This window comes from Mustela nivalis, assembly GCF_964662115.1.
Source record: "Mustela nivalis genome assembly, chromosome: 8".
Classification (NCBI taxonomy): domain Eukaryota; kingdom Metazoa; phylum Chordata; class Mammalia; order Carnivora; family Mustelidae; genus Mustela; species Mustela nivalis.
This window is the reverse complement of record NC_139027.1, coordinates 60,442,159-60,467,154: the sequence shown is the minus strand read 5'-3', so window position 1 is coordinate 60,467,154 and position 24,996 is coordinate 60,442,159. Positions and strand designations below refer to the sequence as shown.

General features: G+C 35.0%; 1 protein-coding gene across 9 annotated transcripts in view; it reads right to left on the bottom strand.

The window, feature by feature from the left end:
* The window catches only part of USP34 (ubiquitin specific peptidase 34), a 256,932-nt gene that overhangs the window by 30,492 nt on the left and 201,444 nt on the right, over positions 1-24,996 (bottom strand). For all 9 annotated transcript variants that reach the window (XM_082746608.1, XM_082746605.1, XM_082746609.1 and 6 more), the window contains 18 exons: positions 24,551-24,723; positions 21,421-21,574; positions 20,284-20,362; positions 18,301-18,354; positions 18,088-18,183; positions 13,451-13,515; positions 13,281-13,356; positions 13,149-13,196; positions 12,980-13,045; positions 10,270-10,350; positions 8,270-8,355; positions 7,552-7,720; positions 7,373-7,447; positions 6,068-6,219; positions 2,525-2,573; positions 2,340-2,444; positions 2,210-2,254; positions 1,167-1,271 (listed from right to left, as the gene is read on the bottom strand). In XM_082746608.1, the coding sequence (XP_082602734.1) occupies positions 1,167-1,271; positions 2,210-2,254; positions 2,340-2,444; positions 2,525-2,573; positions 6,068-6,219; positions 7,373-7,447; positions 7,552-7,720; positions 8,270-8,355; positions 10,270-10,350; positions 12,980-13,045; positions 13,149-13,196; positions 13,281-13,356; positions 13,451-13,515; positions 18,088-18,183; positions 18,301-18,354; positions 20,284-20,362; positions 21,421-21,574; positions 24,551-24,723 (1,678 nt within the window). The remainder of the gene's footprint in view (positions 1-1,166; positions 1,272-2,209; positions 2,255-2,339; positions 2,445-2,524; positions 2,574-6,067; positions 6,220-7,372; positions 7,448-7,551; positions 7,721-8,269; positions 8,356-10,269; positions 10,351-12,979; positions 13,046-13,148; positions 13,197-13,280; positions 13,357-13,450; positions 13,516-18,087; positions 18,184-18,300; positions 18,355-20,283; positions 20,363-21,420; positions 21,575-24,550; positions 24,724-24,996) is intronic.

The following is a 24,996-nucleotide window of genomic DNA, read 5'->3' as shown; positions in this document are numbered from 1 at the left end:
ACTTTTTGGTTTTATTAAATGTATAAATTTACTTCAAAGTGCTTCTAATCCTCTGAAGTTTCTCATCTTTATTTTTCTTACTGTGTGCCCAATCAATCTATTATTGCACGTGAGAATGAAAAGTAGTAACTGGATGCTGGGGAGATTTTTTTTTTTAAAGATTTATTTATTTGACAGAGACAGAGAGAGAGGGAACACAAGCAGGGGGAGTGGGAGAGGAAGCAGGCTTCCTCCTGAGCAGGAAGCCCACTGTTGGGCTCAATTCCATGACCCCGGGATCATTACCTGACCATAAGGCAGATGCTTATTGACTGAGCCACCCAGGTGCCCTGAGGAGATTTTTTTTCATGGGATAAAGAAATCTTAGGAATCCAGATCTGGCTTTCAGGCCAGTTCCATACCCACTCATTTCTGTACTGTCTAGATGGTTTTAGGCTAAAATAGGTGAGTGGTTGTCAAAGATATCACAGGGCCCACAAAGCCTAAAATACTTGCTAACTGACCAGTTGGAGAAAAAGTCTGCGGACCCCTGGTGTAGAGAGTTTTTCCCAACACTCACTAAAGAGAAACTGTGAACTCAGCAGTTACTCTGAAGGAAAGGACATGGTCGATATTTCCTGTACCATTTCTGTCAACTGCTGAAAACACTCAGCTTGTACTTCTAAAATTGTGTCACTCTTTTTTGAGGGGAAGGGAATGAAAACTCTAGACTGGCCAAAGACCTCTTTATTGACTCACAAGAGTCTTTAAACCTGTGGGAAATAAGACAAGAATTCTTTCTCCCTGCCAAGCCTCCTGACAAAAGCATGTCTTCTTCCCTCACTTGTGACCCACTAAAACCATTTTGGATTGCCCAAGTAAGAAGAAACTGTTACTTAAACTGGTAATGACTTTATTAGAAAAATAAAATTCTTGGGGTGCCTGGGTGGCTTAGTGGGTTAAAGCCTCTGCCTTTGGCTCAGGTCATGATCTCAGGGTCCTGGGATCAAGCCCCGCATCAGGCTCTCTGCTCAGTGGGGAGCCTGCTTCCTCCTCTCTCTCTGCCTGCTTCTCTGCCTACTTGTGATCTCCGTCTGTCAAATAAATAAATAAAATTAAAAAAAAAAAAAAGAAAAAGAAAAAGAAAATTCTCAGAAAAATACGGAAACATCTATTGCAAGACTTACCTCCCAAATCCTCTGCAGAATGTAGGATGCAAAGGGAGGCATTCCTGGAGGTCCACCAGCAAACTCCATTAGCATAGTCAACAATTTAAAGAAAGGATTGGCTGCCTGTAAGACACATGCATAACTGTGTATTTCAATGTACTTGAACCCACCTGTTTCAGAAAAAGAAACACGTAACCTTCTACACATCACATTTAAATCTGTGTTAGTTTAGCAGACCTCAGTACTCTTGCATATAAACTTGATCTATATGGAGCAGCAGGATCAACTTGGGAAACAAAGTCAATGGCATGGACATCACATGTAACAGAAGGTAAGTATTTTTCTAGATATCGATTTGGAAAAAAACAAGCAAAACCTTTATTAATGAGACAACTGTATTCAGAGAATAATTTAGGTTAAAAGTTTCTTTTACCATCCCTTGATCTCTAAGGTGTAATTTTACATTAATATTTGACAAAGTATCATGTAGCTATAACATTACCATTTTGTAAAAATACTTTTGGATAATACTGTATTATTATATTTTTCATCATTTTTTTTTGAAATGTTTTTTTTTTTTTAAACATTTTATTTGACAGACAGAATACAAGTAGGCAGAGAGGCAGGCAGAGAGAGAGAGAGGAAGGGAAGCAGGCTCCCTACTGAGCAGAGAGTCTGATGTGGGGCTCGATCCCAGGACTCTGGTATCATGACCTGAAGCCGAAGGCAGAGGCTTTAACCCACTGAGCCACCCAGGCACCCCTATTTTTCATCATTCCTGAACACAGTTATGATACAGGCTTCAAATCAAACAACTTTAAAGCTTAGTCTCTATGTATTACTCCAATACGTTGAACTTAGACCTAAAATTTGTATTTAACTGGGAAAATTATATCTATTATAGTGAGATACAAAGGAGTAATTCAGCCTATTCAAGTTACATACTGAAAATTAAGCTGTGTTATGAGAGAAATCTTGATATGTTTTTTTCAAGAATAAGAAGAAAGGTTTATCTGAAAGCACTAGTAGTTTTAAAAACACATTAACTAAGGTGTACATACCTCAGGAGTCAACTTTGCTATTGATGTGAAAAGCATAGACACAATCTATTAAAAAAAAAAAAAGGAAGATTTCAGAACATTCTTTTAAAAATTACCAAAAAGCTTTTTAAGACTGTTTCTCAGCACTTACATGTTCTGCTAGTCGATTATTATATCGACAGAGGCTGAAAATCAGATTACAAGTTTGTCTTATATTGATGCCATCACGAATATGTTGAAACAAGAAGGGGAAACCCTGTTAAAAGTAAAAGTTGTTCATTTAAGAACCATTATTATTTGTGAGATGATCAAATCCTCTAATATACAAAGTATTACCTTTCCTCCTGTTAATGCTGCCATGTCAGTCTGTGATAATGTCAAATGCCTGAAAGGAAACATCAGTGGAAATAAGTTTTTCTTTACTCTGTGTTACTTTATAGCTATTTGCATCATGACACGCATCAAAACTGTCAGTTCAATTACAATTGTACCAAGCCACCAACACAAAATGATTTTTGAACTTTCTGCTTGCTAAACTTACTTGCTAGATATATATCTCTCAATTTTTCAAGATTCTGGAATTGATAGATAGAAGCCCAAACCTACTTTATTTGCCATTTAATTAGCTCAATATTTTTGTGTATTATAAATACTAGGATCGGTCTGAGTTGTGGGGTTTTTTTTTTTGACATGAGACCCTTCAAAACAAACAAACTTCTAGAGTTTCAGTTACCAGTTTACAATTTCTACATATTTCTTTACTATAGAAAATTTCAGATACATACAAAAATAGTAAGATAATGGAAGTATCCCATTGTTCAACTTTAAATTACTAATTCATGATCAGTCTTGTTTCATTTGTATCTCCCACTCACTCAATGTGGACTGTTCTGAAGCAGTATCATTTAATCTAAAAATCTCTGCATGAATTTCTAACAGATAACATTTAAAACAAATAAACACACTATCATTATTCACACTTAAAATAAAACCACAACTCCTTACTATCAAACAATATCCAGTCAGTGTATGATTACCTCAAGTGTCTAAAAAATTTTTTAATAATTTGTTGGCTCAAGATCCAAATAAAGTCCTCTGTTGCAAGTGGTTGAAATGTCTTTTAAGTATCTTACAGACTACTGGTTTTCCCTCCAATTTTGTTTTTATCTTGCAATTTATGAGTTGAAGCAAGTAGGTGGTTTGTCCTGAAGAACTTCCCACATTTCCACTTTGCTGATTGTATCCTTGTGGCGTTGCTTTAACCTGTTCCTTTGTCCTTATATTTCCTATAAACTGGCAGTTTAGATCTAGAGACTTGATCATATCTAGGTTTGATCTTCTTAATCAAGCATGCTTTATAGGTGGTGGTATTGACTTTCTTCAAGAGGCACACAATGAAAGGTTGTCTTTTTGTAATATTTTCAGTCAATGATGATCATCTCCTAGATCCATTACTTCATTTGGGGTACAAAATACAGATATTCTGATTTCAGCATTACTTGCTTGTTCATTAGCTCAAACACCTCCAAGATGGTGAGCTTCCTCTCATTTACCACTTGTTTGCCATGAGGTAATTCTTGCTGGTAAGATGAATGCTTGTTATCATTCCTTTATTACTAAAGTTTCCAAAATTATGATTTGGTTTTCTAATATACTCCAAAGGTTACCAGTAAGTAGTTCGTTTGTTTGTTTTTAGATACCATTACGAACTCATGGATTTAAATATCTGTGATGTATTTTAGTCCTCTTGTAGTTATTCTATTACTGATGCTCAAGTTGTCCAATCTATGACCAGAAGGAACATCCATAAATTGGTTCCTGCCCTTTTAACATATCTCAATAGTGTTTGATAGCCTCTGTTTTCCAAAAGGACAAAGTGTTTTAGACTTCCCATTCATTTCTTGCCCAAGACCTTTAATTGGCCATTTTTTTCAAGGAACCCTGATTTTCTTCCATAAGAAATGATATCTAGGGACTACAATACTGATGCCAGCAGCACTCACTGATTCTGAGTTGGGTCAGATTTCTAAGCCTTTTCAGAAAACGGAAGTACAGAAGACATTTTTTGTTTGCTTAAAGACAAAATACACCACAAACTCTACTGGTATTTCCAAACTCAAATTTAGTTTTAAAGAACTTACATAAAAACCCTACAATTTTGTATTTGTATTTCTTCCGTCTCTGGCTGAAAATCTTGGTTTCTAATGACATTAACAGTTACTTATTTGCTTTATTCTATGATATATGCTAGTTTCTGGATAATAATCACAATTACACTACGAACAATATACTTAGTAGAACAGTTTAGGATAGTTTTACAATTCTTTTTGTCCTTCATGTACAACTAGGAATTTACAGTTAAATTAGTGTGTTCTAAAGGTCATTTTAGTGAATTCCTTTCCAGGTGTTATGCCACCAGGTCAAAATATAATTCATTTATTTCAGTCTGCTTTTAACTTTTAGGGATTGCATTTTATTAATTTACTTATTATATAAAACATTTACATGATTACAAGTTAAATCTAGAAAACAAAAACAATATATACTCAAAGTCAAGCTTTCATTTTTGTCTTTTCCAGCAGTTTGTTTTTCCCTCCCCCAAACACAGGAAAACTTTTTTTTTTAAGTTTTGATTTAGTATTCCATTTAAAAAAATACAGTCAATTCTTGCTATTGGTAGTACTTATGTTCTATAAAATGCTGCAAACACCGAATTAGTGATTAATGAATCATTGCTCATAAGAGAAATACAGGGTTAGGTTCTTGTGAGCCTCTGGCCAACATTTTCTTCAACCAATCAATAGGTTACCTTGTTTTGTGTGTGTTTCTGTTTCTGTTCTGACTTCATTAGCACTGAAGTCACAGCAAATACTAGTATTAACTCATACCTGAATGAAGCCTATCTAATGTGCATTTTCTTGTTAAGGCACATTATGGCCTTCTTGAGCTTAGGAGCTCTACGTAGCACTTAGCACTATACTGGGGAGCAATTTTAAACACTAAGTCACCAACAAAAAGTACAAATGTGAAAAACATGGCAGCAACCATGAAAAGGAGATTTGTTTACAATATGAGAAGTGAAACAAGGAGTCACAGTCACCCTGTTTGACCTTGGCTTAGGAGGAAGGTATGTGTCAGGTAACTCAGATTTTTTTGCCACTCTGCACATGGACATCTGCAGTCCACAAATGACTGCAAAGGAGCCATGAGTACTAACTTCGGGACTGTAATAAATCCCAGCAAGTAAGCACATTTGTAAACAGTAGATCCACAATGAGGAATACTGAAAATTGAGTTTACATGCTTTCAATATCTGCACCCCTCCCCCGCCCCCACACAGCTCCCCTTCCTCAAAAGGTACCATACTATACATACTTTTCTCCACCTTGCTTTTTTTACTTGGTAATATTTAATCCTAAAGATCTCTTCATGGTAGTACAGATACATTCCATACTTCTTTTTTTCAGTAATAGAGTATTCTATTGAGTGGATGCCTGCTTTTTTCAACTAAACCCCTCTTTTTAAATATTTCCAGTCTTTTACTCTTTTTAACTAAATGCTTCAATAAATATCCTTGCATATACATCTTTCTGTACTTAGGGAACAGGCTTCTAGAAGTAGTGTTGCCAGGTTAAAGGATGAATGCACATATAATTTTGCTAAATATTTTACTGTATATTTCTTCAACGTATATTTCTAACATGACTCAGAGGTACAAAGTTATCTGATACAAAGGACTGAAATACTTATGCCACAAGAGTTCATAAATCATGGTATTATTTAAAAGGAATTATGTAACAAAAGTTAGTGGTAAAACAATTTGGTAAAAGGAGTAAAATCAAACATGCTTTAACCATTTTGAATGTTGAAACATTTCACCTTTCTGAGCGAGACTGTTCAACCAACAGAGCAACTAAAGCTATCATTTTTTCCAGGGCAGCAGGCCTGTATTTTTCTTCTGCCAGAGAAAGAATATCTTCTTCCTCCTCCTCTTCTTCCCCCTCTTCCTCTGACAACACTTCAACTTGAGGCTAGAATAAAATGTTGAAACTAATACATTAAAACTGAATTATCTTGAGAGAAAATAATTTGACTATTCTATAAAATAGTCAGGGTAGATGGTAGCAGGAGCATGTATCATAAAGAACCACTCAAAGGCCTAACCCTGGCTTTTAAGAGTTAAACAATATTAAGGATAATTTTAGACATAGTAAGCAGAACTATAAAGAACAATGATTCTCAATATTGTAACTATTTTTACCTCACTTACAGGGATACATCTTTTAATAATTTTTTTACTTATAGACAAGCCCCTTGGAAGATAAATCAGGACCAAATTTTGCATGAGTATGATAAAACAGTATTTCCTATTAAATAAAAATGTCAGTTACACAAATTAAAGAATCCTTATCTGCAGTGTTCAGATAATCCAAATAGCAAGTCTTCCAAAGACTTCCATTTCTTTGAAATTCAAGAGACTGAAATGATTTTATGATTTAACAAAGCAAAAGAAGAGCAGTCTAAACAAGTAGCCATATAGGCAGGTATCAGACAGTAAAAGTCCATATTCTGAGAAGCATTACAGAATAATGGTTAACAGTGTAGCTCAGGAATCTGACCAAAGATCAAAGCCCAACTCACTGTGATCTAAAACAAGTTAACTTCTTTATGCCTCAAGTTCCTGATCTGTAAAATGGAGGTAACAACAGTACTTACTACATCTTAGGGTTGCAACAGGGTTAAGTAAGATAGCATAAATAGAGCAAAAGCCAACGTGGTCATTAAAGTCAACACAAAGTTCATGTCATGCTTCAATACTATGAATAGACCAAGCTACTTAAGTTTTTGGAAAACTGTGACAAACTCAACAGCAAGGGTTTAAAAATATGACCAACAGAAATGTTCACTGAAACAACATGCTACTGATATGACCCCAAAGTAGGTGGTAGCCATTCTGCCTAAATTCATTTGCTTTGTTCCAGGGCCTTGCCGATGAAATTTATCATTTGATTATTTCTTCTCTCGCTTTATCATTAAAAATACCAACCAAATTCAGACACTTAAAATGATCTAATGCCAGGCTAGAAGGGACTTTAAAGCATTCTAATATCTAATGACCTTCCATGATACAAACTTGAAAACATGGTCCCCTAAATCCCCAATATGAGAGAGAACTATACTTACATTTTCAGGCCCTTTGGTTCCCATGTAAAAATGAACCATTGTAGATATGGCTTGCAGTGAAAGCAAAAACTGGCTCTAAAAATAAAAACATTGATTTAAAAATAGAAAATAAAAACAACTGAGTTTTAAATACTGAAAATAGGTACATAATCCCAGAAATAAACAAAATACAACCTTACCTCTTCTTCACCCATTTTGGCAAATTCATAAAGGAAGGCAAAATACTCTGTAAGATGTTTACTGTGAGGTTTTACACCATGTTCCATAATTAATAACAGAGTTCTCACAAATCGAGTGACACATGAACGACCACCAATATCTTCTACTGAGGCATCCATATCATCCGACCTGAAGATACAATTTAATATATCTTAGAGACAGTATGAAGTCTGGAGATAGATATTCTCTCATCTTTGTAATAGTGAGTACCAACTGCAATAATGTAAGTAGATAGATTCAAATTACGGTGTCTGGCTGAATCAATCCAAACAAAAAGACTAAGTCATTAAGTTATCTGTAGACGAATCTGAAGATGCACTTAATTAAAAATAAAAAGTATTATGTTCTCTTCTTGATTGTATTCTTACAGATTTTTAAATTAAAAAAAAAAAAAAACACACAAAACGTTCTTTTAAGATTTTATTTATTTATTTGAGAGAGAGAGCATGAGCGTGGCAGGAGGGGCAGAGGGAGAGGGAGAAGCAGACTTATCACTGAGTAAGGAACCTGACATAGGGATCAATCCCAGGACCATGGCATCATGACCTGAGCCGAAGGCAGCTGCTTAACCAACTAAGCCACCTACCATGCCCTGAACCTAAATATTTCAATGTGGGTATTTAAAATACTCTAGGAAGCTGATTAAAAAGCTTAAAATGCTAAAAAGTTATTTCTTACCCATCTTCCATTCCTGGCTGTAGATAAAGATGAGCGTGCACAGGTCTGAGTCTCTGAATCACATGGATACACAAACGCTGAAACATCTGTAAATGAAAAGTTATAACAACCTAAGAGCCTGAACAAAGGTAACAAAGTTACTGAAAAATTAACAGGTTTCAAAATTCTCTGCACCCATTTCTGTTGTCCCCATGGATTATCTTTTGCCAGAAGTCAATGATTAGGAGAAGGAAATAGGATTTAAGTTTGTTCAAAAAAACCCACATGGGTTAAAAAGGGTTGGGGATTCTCTAATTAAGATATACAAATGGCCAGTAAGCAAATGAAAAGATGTTCACCATCACTAATTATTAGGGAAATGCAGACCAAAACCACAATGACATACTACTTCACATTCATCAGGATAGTTAGAATCAAAAAGACAGTAAGAAATGCTAAAGAAGACGTAGTGAAAATAGAAATGCTCATAGATTGCTGCTGGTGGGGATGTAAACTAGCCATGAAAAAGTTTATAGTTCCTAGAATGTCTCAGGACTTCTACTCTTAGGTAAAAATAACCAAAAGAACTAAAAATATATGCCCACACAAGTATTTGTGCACTAATGTTCAGAGCAGCATTATTCAAAATAGCCAAAAAGTGAAAACATCTCAAATGTTCACTGACTGCTGAATGGATAAACAATAATTGCTATATCCATTCAATGGAATTAATTTAGCAATAAAAAGAAAGAACAGAAACACATCACAACATGGATAAACCATGAAAATATTGCTCAAATAAGCTGATCACAAAAGATCACAGAGTGTGTGACTCCATTTATCTTTTAATAAAGATTTAAATTTTTTTTTTATAGTTTTGTTTGTTTTGTTTTTAAGATTTAAATTTTTTGAGGGAGCCAGCGAGACAGCCTGAGCTGGAGGAAAAGGCAGAGGGAGAGGGACAAGCAGACTTCCCGTTGAACAGGGAGTTTGATTCCAGGATCCAGGGATCCCAGGATGCTTAGCATCCCTGAGATGCTTAACTGACTGAGCCTTTCAGGCACCCCTCCATTTATCATTAAATATGCAAATCCGGGGCGCCTGGGTGGCTCAGTGGGTTAAGCTGCTGCCTTCGGCTCAGGTCATGATCTCAGGGTCCTGGGATCAAGGCCCGCATCGGGCTCTCTGCTTAGCAGGGAGCCTGCTTCCTCCTCTCTCTCTGCCTGCTTCTCCGTCTACTTGTGACTTCTGCCTGTCAAATAAATAAATAAAATCTTTAAAAATAAATAAATAAATAAATAAATAAATACGCGAATCCATAGAGCCAAAAAGTTGATTAGCAGGTGCATAGTGGCTGGAAAGAAGGGACAGGATAAAATTGGGAGTCACTGTTAATAGGTATGGAATGTCTCTTAGCAGTGTTACAAAATTAGATGACAGTTGCACAGTTTGGGGATATACGAAAAGCCACTAAATTTTATATTCTGTATGGTTTTGATGAATTAGATGGTGTAAGAGTTATATCTCAGGAATAACTGGAAAGTGGCCTTTTCATATTAAATTTTTAGTTCTGTGTCATAAGTGAATATAAAGTAATATTTACGATTTTGTCTAACTTTTCCAGAGATTTAAGGAAAACAAACTGATTCATGTGACAGTTCAGAATCTTTCACAGAAATGTTACATACTGTTCATTTCATTTTCAAGGCCACTACAGTACCCTACCATGGTTAGACTATCTAAAATTCTAAAAAGCATTAGTACAACTCATAAAGCAGTGATAACAGGATCTGAGAGAATAGGCACTTACACTTATCTTCCTATAACTAGGAAATGTTAACAATTTTAATCACTTGGTTGGAAAGACAGCTGATTTCCTACAAGAAGCTGATGAAATGATTTTTATGGTAGAGGTTAATCTTTTCAAAACTACCTTCAATGCTGGGTTAAAATATAGTCACAGGTAAATTTAGGATTATTAACTTGAAAGCCATTTCTTTTTCAATCAAATTTCTTCTTACCTGTCTCACAATTTGATTAGGGCACTTAATTAGTATCTGCATTGGCCACCAGTCATCATCAGCCATACGGTCCAAAAACCACTGTAAAAAAAAATAGTGTGATATTAACCTTCAACCAATACTTGTTGAACTTAAAAAAAAAGTCACACAAGGATTTCATTTCTAGTCTATGTTTCAATTATTTTAAATTCTTACCAAAACAGATTCTTCCATTGTTTTAAAAGTCTAAAACTCTAGGAATGCATGGGTGGCTCAGTTGGTTAGGCATCCAACTCCTGCTTTCAGTTTAGGTCATGATCTGAGGGTCATGTGATAGAGCCCTGAGTTGGGGTCCATGCACAGTGGGGAGTCTGCGTGATTTTCTCTCTCTCTCCCTCTGTCCCTCCCCCACTGCTCATGGGCATGCTCTCTCTAAAGTAAATAAATAAATCTTTAAAAAAAATTTTTTTTTTAAGTCTGAAATTCTGAAATGCCTAAAGTCATAAGCAGGGTCACCTGATTACAGAATTCCATGAATGCCATTTACATCACAGTGTAAACCTGCATGAAGGCAACCTGCACTGCTTAACATTATAAAATGGAATACTATTTTCCTCTTAATCCTCACAGATACTACACTGCAGAACCTTTTGTTCCTATTAATATATGATCTGAGTATTATTTATTTTGTTTACAAAGAATTATGCTCTCTTAATAACAAAAAACATCCCTCCCCCTATTTTTCTGAGAGTGAGAGAACAGTGGGGGAGAACCAAGAGGGAAAGAGAATATTCAGCAGGCTTCATGCCCAGTGCAGAGTTGACACAGGGCTCTATCTCACAACCCTGACATCATGACCTGAGCTAAAATCAAGAGTCAGATGCTTAATCCACTGAGCCACCCAGATGCCCTCAGAAGTACCCTTTATGCTAAAACAATTTCCTACTGATTTCAAGATAGCTTTTAATCACATATTTAATGCCTATATTGAATGTTACTGTCTATGTGCATATACATAATTATTGACAACTGCAGAGAATTTTAACTCCTTGAGAGAGTTCTGGAGGCCAATACTTAGTTAAAAAAAAACAAAAACAAAAACAAAAACAAAAAACAAAAACCCTGAAGTAGCTATAAACAAAAACAAACAGAAAACAAAACAAATGATGACCTAATCAATATTCTGGATCTATTGAACTGCCTTAAAAAAAAAAAATCACGAAGGGGGAGGAGAATAGAGGAACTTGTTAACTAACATCAGAAGGATATAATCAGTCAAAGCAAGCATGTTGAGAATTATGCAGATCAAATGACAAAGTAGCAAAGAGAGAGAATAAAATAACTGTTACAGATGAAAGCTGATTTATAAGACAAAAGCAAAATGTAGTCCTTGTTTGAATACAATTCAAAGAAGCCAACTGAAAAAAACATTTTTTAGGCAGTTAGTAAAAAGTGAACACAAAATGAATACTGGATGATGTTAAGGAACCACTTCTAATTTTACAAGAAGTAAATTAAGTCATGGAGATATATATATATATATATATATATATAGAGAGAGAGAGAGAGAGAGAGAGAGAGAGAGATCTCTATTTTTTTAAAGTTCTCATTTATTAAAGATACATACTTAGTATTTATGGGTGTATGATATGCTATGTGGGTTTGCTGAAAACAGGCATGGGGGACAGCAACAGATTAAAGCAAAACAATGTTACTGTTTGTTGAAATAAGGTTACAGGTACCTGATCTTCCTACTTTATTGAAATATTTATTATAAAGTTAAAAAAAAATTATAGTCTTCTGTTTAAAGTCTACAATAATTAGATCCTCTAATTCCATTGCTCCATGGCATAATCAGATAACCTTCTATATAAGAAAAAGATCTTCAACTAATTTCATCTATTGCACACTATGTTGTAATCTCCCACCTCTGGAAATTTTTAAGACTTGCATTCTTAGAAAGGCTTACACCACATTTGGAAGCTAATAAAAAAAATGATAAAATGATATTAAGGTGGCAATAGGGTTAAGTGATCATTACCTGTGAGCAGACTATCCTTAGGGATGTATTATTATAGGGATGTATTAGAACATAATATGGAAGATAAAACTGGACACAAAGTGATATACTGGGATATATGCATTTTTATCTTGGAGGAAAAGGAAGATATCCATTTTCAAGTATTTTCTGATAATATTCAAAATTAATTAAGAAATATCCGATCCAGGGGCACCTGGGTGGCTCAGGGGGTTGAGCCTCTGCCTTCGGCTCAGGTCATGATCTCAGGGTCCTGGGATCGAGCCCCACATTGGGAATCTCTGCTCAGCAGGGAGCCTGCTTCCCTCCCTCTCTCTGCCTGCCTCTCTGCCTACTTGTGATATCTGTCTGTCAAATAAATAGATAAAATCTTAAAAAAAAAAAGAAAGAAAGAAAGAAAGAAAGAAAGATCTGATCCAGTCTTTTTGAACTTCCTGTATTTTTCTAACAGACTGGGGGGAGGGGAGGCACCCAAGGATTTTTAAGTAACTTAAAAATCAATTATTTCATCAACGTAATGGCTAGGACATAAATTATAACCTTCTCAGTTGTTAAGTAATTTGGGGAACTTACACTGGGATCCCTATCATTTATTACACAATACTTTTGCTATAGCATCTTATGAATAAAAGAAAACAAAACAAAAAAGTGCATCTTAAGCTATACATTATTTGTTGGATTATTTCACCTTACCTCACAAGCTGCTTGACTATTATTAAATTGTTTGGTCAACAGTTCAATCCACTGAAGCATTGTGGGCTAAAAAAAAGAAAGAAGTCATTTAAGGCATGGACTTCAAGCTGAAGATAAAGAAAACCAAAAGCTATCTGCTAAATGACACAAAATTTTATGAAACACATACCTTTTCTTTTGAATGTATAAATGTCTCTAGGACAAAGGAGGTGCTGAGCTGGAAGAAAACATTAAGCAAAAAATTTTTAATTACTTTAAAGTAGTCAATTTTGAAAAAAACTATCTACGGCTTATATATTACCTTTGCTGTCATTAGGGACACAGCTTTAGGATCTGGTAATGTACTGGGAATACAACTACATAACTGCCACATAAACCTAGAATTTAAAAATAGTAAGTTACATATCTTACAGAATAAGATTTGCTTTAAATGTGTAAGAAAAAAATCTATTATAAGTTTACCAAACTTACCCAAAATACGTATGTTCAAAAATGTTTTTGTCTTGAAGAAACTGCATGTTATCATGCCAAATCCACTGAAGAAAAAGAAAATGGTAACATTAGATATCAGAAAGCATTTGCTTCATTACATTTTACCAGTAATTTTTAAGAAAAAAAGATTTGCTCTAAAAGAAACAAGCAAAAAAAACCCAAAAAATAAAAGCACTTAAAATTCATGTTGATTTTCTTTCCAGTTATGTGGAATGCAAAAATCGTTATTAAGCCTGCTCCAATTTATCATTATGTATCTGGCTACCTCAAACAATCACAGTTCTTTAAAAATACAATTATCAAGATTCTGTAAGAACTCTGAAATCCCATCTAAAGAACAAATACATAAATGGAGTAAAATTATGAGTTCCATTTTGATAATAACAGATTATGAGAAAGGTTTATGTTCGAAAACTGGCAAGATGAAAACAATTCAGATTGGCAGACCTAAGTCAGGTGATTTCCTTGTTTATTCTTTTGTTTTTTTGTTTTTTAAGATTTAGAGAGGGAAAGCATGAAAGATGGTAGGGTCAGAGCGAGAAGCAGATTCCCCCACCGATGAGTGGGGAGCCTGATGAGGGGCTTGATCCTGCGACTCCAGAATCATGACCTGAGCTGGAGGCAGACACCTAAACAACTGGGCCACCCAGGCGCCCCTCCTTGTATATTCTGTCACAATTATGAACAAATATATTTTTTGAAGATTTTATTTATTTATTTGACAGACAGAGATCACAGGCAGGCAGAGAGAGAGGAAGAGAAGCAGGCTCCCTGCTGAGCAGAGAGCCCGATGCAGGGCTTGATCCCAGGACCCTGAGATCATGACCTGAGCTGAAGGCAGAGGCTTTAACCCACTGAGCCACCCAGGTGCCCCACAAAGATTATTATTATTATTTTTTAAAGATTTTATTTATTTATTTGTCAGAGAGAGACAGCGAGCAAGCACAGGCAGACAGAGTGGCAGGCAGAGTCAGAGGGAGAAGCAGGCTTCCTACCGAGCAAGGAGCCCGATGTGGGACTCGATCCCACGACACTGGGATCATGACCTGAACTGAAGGCATCTGCTTAACCAACTGAGCCATCCAGGCGTCCCCAAAGATTATTTCTAACATGAGTCTTACACACCTGCTCTGCTGATTTTAGTTTTGTGTTTAGCTCCCTGTACCCTAAACATGCTCTAAGTTAGTGTTTGTTCCATAAAATTATCTTTATCTGGAACAAATTTGTGTTCTGAGTACTGTTATTACTGCCTGTGTTTATCTCCTAAAGATTTTCAGCTACCTCTTCTTGCCTCCCAGCCCACTCTTCCCATCCAGCACCAGGTCTTGAATTCATATTTTAGGGCTCCTGCTCCACATTGGTACAGACCTACTCACTGAACAGACTGCTTCAGAGTTCTTGGTCCTCTAGCATTTCTATGCACACTGCCTTCTAGAAAGCTGTAGCCTAAAGAAGAGTTTGAGAGCGTTTACCTCATCAGTGCTTTTTCATAGCAATGAAGCTCCATTCCAAGGTTCTTACTCCTAGCCATGAGCTCAGCTCTAGATCCTGTGTCATAATTTTTATCCCCTTTATGTCTCAAGAACTCTCCACCCCCATTATCTGATTTGGGCCTAAAGCCTGGTAGTCCTGTGGTTTCCACCAGACCCACTGCTTTCATTTCTGTTCTATGGAATTATTTATCTTGTTTTTTGACAATCCTTTTTACGTTTTATCAATACAACATATGTGGAGCCATGTGGGTGTGTCTAAGTGTAAAATTATTGTACTACAGGTATTTTCCATACACCTCTTCAACTTCATCTTGGACATTTCCTTGCACTTACTAATCATCACAGCCCCAGAGGTCATTGTTCAGCTTCTAAAACATGCCAATACCCTATATCTTTACTAAAGGAATTTGTCATAATATCTCTTTGCCTGGAATATTCTTCACATGATTAAGTCTTCGGTACCTTTCAAGTCTCAGTTTAAGCTTACTCTGAATTATTTCCTAATCACTTTCCCCAGAAAGTCCAATCAACTACCCTTTCTGAGCATTTTGTTTTATCCACAACAGTCATTACAATTTATAATGTTTGTTCACTTACTAAATTTTATGGTTCTGGGACGCATGGTTGGTTCAGCTGGTTAAGCATCCAACTCTTGATTTCAGCTTAGGTCATAATCTTGGGGTCATGAGATCAAGTCCTGAGTAGGGCCCCACACTCAGTGGGGGGTCTATGTGCAATTCTCTCTCCCTCTCCATCTACCCCCATCTCCCTAAAATCAATCAATAAACTCTTTAAAAATAATTTTATGGTTTTAAACTTCCTATTTACTCTTTGGGAAGTCTGCTACTAGCTATATTTCAACTGCACAAATCTAAAGGACCAGATTCTAGTTTATACCTAAAATCTGTGTTAATATTAAATAACAGTATTATCACACTTTAATATTTTATTAAAATGTATATTCAGGCAAATTCATTCTTCAATAAGCTAAAACAATTATAAGAAAAAAAAAAAAAAAAAACAGGGCGCCTGGGTGGCTCAGTGGGTTAAGTCGCTGCCTTCGGCTCGGGTCATGATCTCAGGGTCCTGGGATCGAGTCTCGCATCGGGCTCTCTGCTCAGCAGGGAGCCTGCTTCCTCCTCTCTCTCTCTGCCTGCCTCTCTGCCTACTTGTGATCTCTGTCAAATAAATAAATAAAATCTTAAAAAAAAAAAAAAAACAGGTGGCTTAGGTCTGCAATCAAGAATATTCTAGGGATGCTTGGGTGGCTCAGTTGTTTAAGCATCTGCCTTGAGCTCAGGTCATGATCCCAGGACCCTGGGATTGAGCCTCACATCAGGCTCCTTGCTCAGCGGGGAGCCTGCTTCTCCCTTTGTGTACTCCTCCCGCTTCTGTGTTCGCTCTCTGACAAATAAGTAAACAAAAATCTTAAAAAAAAAAAAGAAGGAAAGGAGGAGGAGGAAGAGGAGGAGGAAGAGGAGGAAGATGAAGAAGAAGAAGAAGGAGCACCTGGGTGGCTCAATTGTTAGGAGTCTGCCTTCAACTCTGGTCATGATCCCAGGACAGGATCAAGCCCCAAATTGGGCTCCTTGCTCAGCAGGAAGCCTGCTTCTCCCTCTCCCACGCCCCTTCTTGTGTTCCCTCTCTCACTATCAAATAAATAAATAAATAATTTTAAAAAATATTCTAACGTGGTTCAATTTGTTTTTCTTGCTGTAGTAGAACAAATGTCTGGGATTCCCTTTTGTCGCAATATAAATCAGTGGTTCTCAAAAGAACAGTTCAGAGACCTGTGGGGATGGGTGCCTACAACCGTTTTAGAGTATATATAAGATCAAAACCATCTCCTTAGTAATATGATGAGGGTATCTGCCCTGTTTTACTTTCATTCTCTCCTGAGCATACAATGGAGTTTTCCAGAGGCTAAATGATGAATGAAATCACAACAGAGCAAATGCAAAAAGCTATTATGAGACTCTAGTTGTCATCTATTAAATCAGATATTAAAAAGATCTGTAAACATCTTTAAAAGATTTTGCAAACAGGCACACTTTTCTCACTGAATGGTATTGTTCTGAAAAATTTTTCTTCATAAAATGGTGTTTATATTAGCATGTCATTAATTTTGTTATCTTTAAATAAATTAATATAAATTTAAAAAATTTTAAATACTAATATGGCAACTACTGATAGATATAACCACACTGAAATTAATATACTAAAAACTAATGTTCTCATTATTTTTTAAGAATATAAAAGAATACTGAGAATAGGGGTTTCAGAACCATTAATGTAAAGAATATACATCATTAAAGTTTTACTTAAAATTTCATTTTACTTCACAAGTGGGCTGGGTTGTCATTAAACACTGTTGTGTCCTTATCTAGAGTAAGAAATCTAGAGAACACTTAATTTTGCTGGTAAATCCAATTCAAGGGTTTAAAAAATGATAATATTCTTGGGTTTTTTGTCACTAACATTCTGGGAGGTCAAGACACCAGTTAAGAGTACTTGTTTGGGGACCAAAATCCACTTGGTTTTAAGACTCAACCACATCAGTGCAAATATTAATCAATCAATTAGACAGTAAAAGCTGAATTGTCTAGATGGAAAAGTATATTTTTATCATGAAGATTTATACATTTTGGCTGAGTTTACAACATTGATAAATGTAGAGTTGTGAATACATTTTATAGTTCTTAAAAAGACATTAAAGTAACATCATGAAACAAAGCCTAATTACTATAAACAAGACACATTTTAAACATTTAATACATATTTTAAATGCATTTCAAATACATGGTATTTCTATGTAACATGAAGCAAAGAACAACAGCCATCATCCAATTCAAGAACATTACCATAAAATACAAGTTACTTAATGAGCTTGCTCCAATTCCATCAACCATATTACTTATTTTTCTTTCATGTTACTAATAATTATTTTCTGGTCACTCTACCTGTACCTGTCCTATGAGAGTATTATCAAGACTATTTACAAATAGTGTTAAGGTCTACCCGGGATTATAAATCCTAACATTGTCATAGCCTGGTCCAGTAGTCCTTTTACTCTCATTAATACTTAACATGCTTTTAAATTGCTTAAGTTAAATTAACTTATACCTCTAGTAACTCTGATGACACATCAAATTTGAATTCTTTGCCATTTTCTTCTTCTGGTTCCATGCGTTTGTAGAACAGCATATATGCACTGTGTGTCTTTAAGAGGCAAAGAAAAAAAAGAAGGTATATTTTCATTTTGATAAACTATAACTATAAAATGAGGTAACATGGAAGAAAGAAAACAATGTAAATTATATGTAAAAAAATGATTACCTTTTCAAAGGAGAAATCCATAAATTTATCTGTAACAGAATCATAGGTCTTGGTCTGTTAAAAAAAATAAAAGTTTTCATTCTTTAAAAAATTATTTATATTTATCTCAGTTGTACTTATATTTAAAATAGTTCATAAACACCTAGTTTATTCTTTATAAAAAATCCCTGACAGAAGTTCTTGACTAAGAGTATAGTTAACCCTTGAAAAACAAGGTGTGAACTACACAGGTCCACTTACAGGCAGATTATTCCCCCAATAATACAACACTATACTGTAAACATATTTTTCTTATGATTTTAAAAGATTTATTTATTTACTTTAAAGAGAGAAAAAGTGAGTGGGGAGGAGAGGCAGGAGAGGGAGAGAATCTCAGGCAGACTTCCCTATGAGCACAGACCCCAACAACATGGGGCATGATCTCACAACCCTAAGACCATTGTCTGAGCCAAAATAGTCAGATGCCCAACTGACTTGTCACCCAGGTGCCTCTCCTTATGATTTTAACAACATTTTCTTTTCTCTAGTTTATTTTAAGAATACAGTATGTAATAAGTGTAACATACAGAATACATATTGATTTGAGTGTTCATGTTATCAATAAGGCTTCTGATTAACAGACAAAAATTATACTTGGATTTTCAACTGTGTGGGGGCCTGGCATATTTAACTCCCATATAGTTTAAGGGTCAATTGTAACTAAAAACAAAGATTCAAAGTATTTTTAAAGATACTTTACCATAAAATATATGAAGGATATAATAAAACATACTTGCAATTTAATAACTACCTTTTAAGAGAAAAGCTTTGCAAAGTTTATTTTTTTTTTTTGAGGAAATATCCCAGAAATAACATCAAGAGATGCAACAGGTTTAATTATGGCATCAGTAATTTATTACTCCCTTTTTCTACCCATTTCTGAAGTGTTAGCAATTTGCTTACTTCTCCTTTTCTATTTAAAGTAGTACATGAGAGCACCAAAAAGCAATAAGGAAGTCCTACATTAAAATCCACAATGTGAACCGTGATTTCACAACAGACATGACTATTAAAGTGAAAAATAACTTCATTTGGACTTACCTGTGAAATGGAAATGACTATTTAATGCTCAACTTATAAGAATCAAAACAGTACTTTAAAACTGTTTTCAGAACACTGGTATTTGGATAAAATGCCTATGAAGTACAATTATTATAATTACATTATAATAATACTAGTCCAGGGCGCCTGGGTGGCTCAGTGGGTTAAGCCGCTGCCTTCGGCTCAGGTCATGATCTCAGGGTCCTGGGATCGAGTCCCGCATTGGGCTCTCTGCTCAGCAGGGAGCCTGTTTCCTCCTCTCTCTCTCTCTCTGCCTGCCTCTCTACCTACTTGTGATCTTTCTCTGTCAAATAAATAAATAAAATCTTTAAAAAAAAAAATTAAAAAAAAATAATAATAATACTAGTCCGAACTAATTGTCTTTTCATGTCTTGGAGCTAATTACGTAACAGGTAAGATATTCTTTGCCTATCCTGTCAATAGTAATAACCAAGTTGCTGCTCTTGTTAAAAAAAAAAAAAAAAAAAAAAAAAAAAGCACTGAAAGAATAATTCACTTAGGTGCCCATTTCCCTGACAAATGATTTTTCATATGAAATCAATAAAGAGTAATTTCTTTTCCCTCAAATCTCAAAGCATTCAGGTGGACAACTTCTTCCACCATGTTTCATGGCAATGCAATTCAATTTCTACACTGTTTAATTTTTCAATTTTAAGTCTTAACCTCCCTTATCAGTTGAAGGCAGAAATTGTAATTTAAAAAGTATTTCCCAATCTGGTATACATGCCCAAGAGACTAGACTTCTAATATATAACAAATGAATAAACTTTAGATTTAATCATAGCAATTAAAGAAAGTTAAGTGGTTTTGCTACTGGATTTTATGATACTGCATAGCATTCAGAAAGTCACAAACCATTTATAACTTCTGAATAAAACTTACTGTCATCTCTCCACCAAAACATTCAGAGGCCAGCTGAGCAGAATCAAAAGGTTTTACCTCAGCATCATTAAAAAGATACCTAAAACAGAGCATATAGTGTTTGATCAAGTATATACATACTGAGTATTACACCTATTATAAGAATACATACTGAAAAAATTCTAAAACTTAAACGATTTTTAATATGAGGTAAATAAATTCTAAGTTCTTATTTGATAACAATAACCTACTAGAAACTGGGAATATAATTTTACAAACTGTAACTGCCCTAAAATCTGATAAATCCATTTATAAACTAGGAGCAAGAGAAAAATTCATAAAAACAAAAAGTTTGCATACCTATGTAGCTATTGGACAGAAAAGATTGAGGGGAGAACTTCCAAAGATAAAGGTGTCATTTCAAAACTTATGATCAAAAAAAGATTAAAAATATATTTATGGAATTATATTCATATGGACCAAGTAAGATACCACTGACATGTTGGCTTAAAGAATTCAACAAACGGCTAACTGCAGATCAATTTACCCATGTACATTTCGCTCAAAGCAATATCCCTAACACTGAGAACAATGCCTACTATAAATACATAGTCTCTATAAATGAGACTCTACCTAACAACATCTGAAGACCAAAAAACAGCTATTAAGCACTGATTAAATGACTTCCATCTGTTAGCTTGATAAAAGATGATAAAAAAAAAAGAATGTGCAGGATGGAAGGGGAAAAGTAAGGTGGAGAGACTGGAGCATGCAGGTAACCTCAAATCACTTTATATAAGGACCTCTAACCACTCTATATGAGACACTCAGTATACAACTCTTGAATTAGTGAATGAAGATAGAAGAGACTTGGAAGGTGCGATATGGTCTATGAATCTAAAGTGGGCAAAGCTTTGTGTGTTCATTTTTCTTAGAACATTGATCAAATTCTCAAAAGAAAGTTAAGAACAATCAATTCCTACTGTCTTATGAAAGTTGTTTTCATTTAAAAATTGTCGGCCCCCTTTCCTAGTTTTATAAAGTTTTTAGTAAAATAAAATCAGAAAACATATCTGAAGCAAAAACAATCATAAGTTTATACTTTACAAACAGAAAAAAATTTCTTTAAATCCCAAGACTAAAGTACTTAAAACTCACCATTTGTTGTTTTTATAAGCATGTGGATTGACTATATCTCTGATGAAGCTATAATAGTGCCCACCATCTGCTGTTCCTGTGTGAACAGTCACTCCTATTAAGTCATACTCATAGCTTTCTGTGTCTTTTGAATGATCACTGACTTCCTTAAAACCTGAAATGATTTACATAAAATTATGGTAATAATGTTGAAAGCTGCATAGTAACGTCTTTGAATCACTTTACCTCACTTTCCATAATGTATTTTATATACAGAAACAAGCACAGATACATTATATATTATAATACATACAAAACAACTCCATTTCCTAGTCATTTCCTATCCATAGTCTACAATTTTAAGGAACATTTAAACAAATCATTTGGAAAAACAACCATAAGTATGGACAACATCAGTATAATATATAAATATAAAATATGCTCTTTTTGTTTAATCTTATTCCTTTTGGAATAGATAGTACAATATTTATCATTTATCTTATTAGCAGCAAACAAACACAAGATCTGGAAAAGCATTAAAATACTCATGTCCTTTAATCTCAGGTAAAGAAAAAGGAGCACTGTACTGGTAGCATGCTTGCAACTATTTATTAGTTAATAGAAAACATTCTGTAGTAGGAGACAGAAACAAAATAAATAAGAGACATCCGTCCTGTCCCCAAAGATTTAAATTTGAAAGGTATAGAAGAAACTAAGGAAAAAAACTAAAGAAATATCTAGGAAGTTTGAGGATTTATGACTTCTGATCTGTATACCCAGCATCATATACAAAAGAAAAAGTATAATCACAGAAACAAGTGAAAGCAGATTATGTTAACTTGGGTGCACGGTCTAAATTGGAAAGTGACAACTGAGGAGAGAAGGAAATGGCTGACAGTGTTTTAATAGTGACTGAGAAGTTTGGATGTGCTAAGATCCAACTCTGAATGCATCAGTTATGGCCTAAAAAAATCCTTCATCTTGGCAGAAATTTTTGCTACTTCTACACAAGGAAGCATCATGAAAAATACCAGAAAGCACAATAGCTGGGCAGTGTTGTCCTAATTTTATAAATGGTTTGGAAAGAGTTCTAAAAAGTAAAGTTTATATATACATTGCTTACTTCTTAACTTTGCCTTTATTTTCAAATTTATCATCTTCTACTGGCTCCTCTGCTACAACCTCTAAACATACTCAGATTCTAAGGATAGAGACGCCTGGGTTGCTCAGTCAGTTAAGCAGCTGTCTTTGGCTCAGGTCTGGGATCGAGCCCCTTAAGGGGCTCCTTGCTTGACAGGAAGCCTGCTTCTCTCTCTGCCTGCTCTTCATGCCCCTCTGCCTGCTCGTAATCTCTGACAAATAAATAAAATCTTAAAAAAAAAAAAAAAAATCTAAGGGTAGGGGCGCCTGGGTAGCTCGGTCATTTAAGCATCGGCCTTCCACTCAAGTCATGATTTCCAGGGTCTTGGAGGATCAAGCCCTGTGTCAGGCTCCCTCTGTTGCGCCCCCTGGTTGTGCTCTCTCATCTTGTCAAATAAATAAATAAAATTTTTCTTAAAAAATTCTAAGGGTAAAAATACCCCCCTTAACTCAATTCCTCTACAGCAATAGTCACCATCTTCTCAAAGAAAGAGTATGTTCTTCTCTTAAAAGAATAGCTAGCGCATGCTCACTGTTTACACTTCTCATGTCCTATTTAGTGAAACATTTACTGGCTCATTAAGTGCCAGGCAATGGAGTATAAAGATTAAAATGCAGTTCTTTCCCAAATCTTAAAATACAGTGTCTTAGTCAAACCTTAAAAATTTTAATCAAGAGAACTTACATAAAAAAAACATTGTCAGAACCCTATTGTGTAAATCAGAACTTATCCAACCAAAGAATGGAAAGCAATGTTCTGCTTTTTTTTGCTCACCTGTTTCCATTCCTCACCTCTGTGGTCTTTGAGGCACATATAGTAAGTTTGAAAAGCACCGGTCTTATGGAAGGAGTAAGAATCTGGATGTAACTGGATATGAACCAAGTATCATCTTTAACTCACTGCAATCTGCCTCTCTACTGCAATACCCAAATGAAACTGCTCTGATAAAGATAACCAAAGACATTCTACATGCTGTTTTCAGCCATGTTGTTTCTTAAACAATTCCTTTTCTTTAGCATTCAATACTTCTGACCAAATTCCCTTTTTCTTGAGATATTTTTTGAGATCTTCTTGAAATACTGACCTACTATTCATCTATGATCAAGTCACAAACCTGAGTTATTCTTGATGTTTCTTCCTACCTCTAGTAGTAGACTAAAAATTCAACTTCAGAGGGACAAAGACCTTTTTTTTGTTGCCACTCTATTCCCATTACTGTGAGAACAGCAAATTAGAGATATTCAATAATTTTGTTGATTTATTTATACATATAATCATCAAATTCTATTAACTGTCACGTACTGCTCTCAAATATGCTTGCTCATTAAGCTACCATCTTCTCTGAAGTTTATCAAAATGCCCTCTCCACATCCCTTTTATCACCCGTCAATCCATTTCTACTGCTGTAGTCAGAATAACCTTTTCCAGATCCCATCTGGTTAAATGTTCCCTGCTTAAAATGTTCCAAAGGTTTCACATCAAAAAAAGATTATAATTATTAAGATGGCCTAAAAACAAAATGATGTGGCCATTGCCTTTTGCCCATCTCATTGACTCCACCCCCACCTCCTACCCACCTAAAGACAATAGCCATTCCTCTCAATCTATTCCTTACTCAAGCTCTGCTTCGATGTTATCTCCATGAAGGCCCTCCCTAATACCCCCCAGATTTGAGATATATCCACCATCCTATCTGATGATACATCTTATTTATAGTTTCTTGCTCAATAAGACTTGCATACTAGACTTAAATTTTGAGTTAAGGAATCAAGTGTATCTTGTTCACTGCCATGTCACTAATGTCTAGCAAAGTGCCTAAAACCTAACTCTAATAAATGCCAAATATCTATTGATGAATTGACTGAATGTGCCATACTGTACTTAAATACAATCCCCTTTCTAAATTCAATTTCATTTTATTAAATGTGTAGTTGCTTACAACTTTATAGTTATGACTGTCTTGTTATGGAGACTTACGATAAACACAGCAAGAGAAAGAAATAAAATTACCTTCTTTCCTATCACTCTTTCCCATTAGAAAATCTTCTGTATAGGGCGTCATATCCAAACGTAATGGGAAGGAAAAGTGTGTGTTCACTTTCTCTTTCATCATTGTTACCATATTAAATGTATACCTCATAGTATTAAAACTCAGAATGCGAGGTAATTTCTTAAAACATGCCCTGAAAGACAGAAAAAAAAGAAAAAAAGTAGAAAGAAAACTTAAAAATCTCTTCCAAAATTACTTTAGCTGGCAACACATTTACACTACATGTATTTCAGTATTCAACTCAGTAAATAACAATACTTTAAATCATGTTCTTATTAAATATATCTATACCTATGTTTCCCTCTTACATGCCTTTTTCCATTCTAAAAGTGTTTTCCTGTGTCTAAGTAAGAAAAATAAAAAGTTAAGCGCACTGTGGTAAATTCCATGAAGAAGATATGTAAAG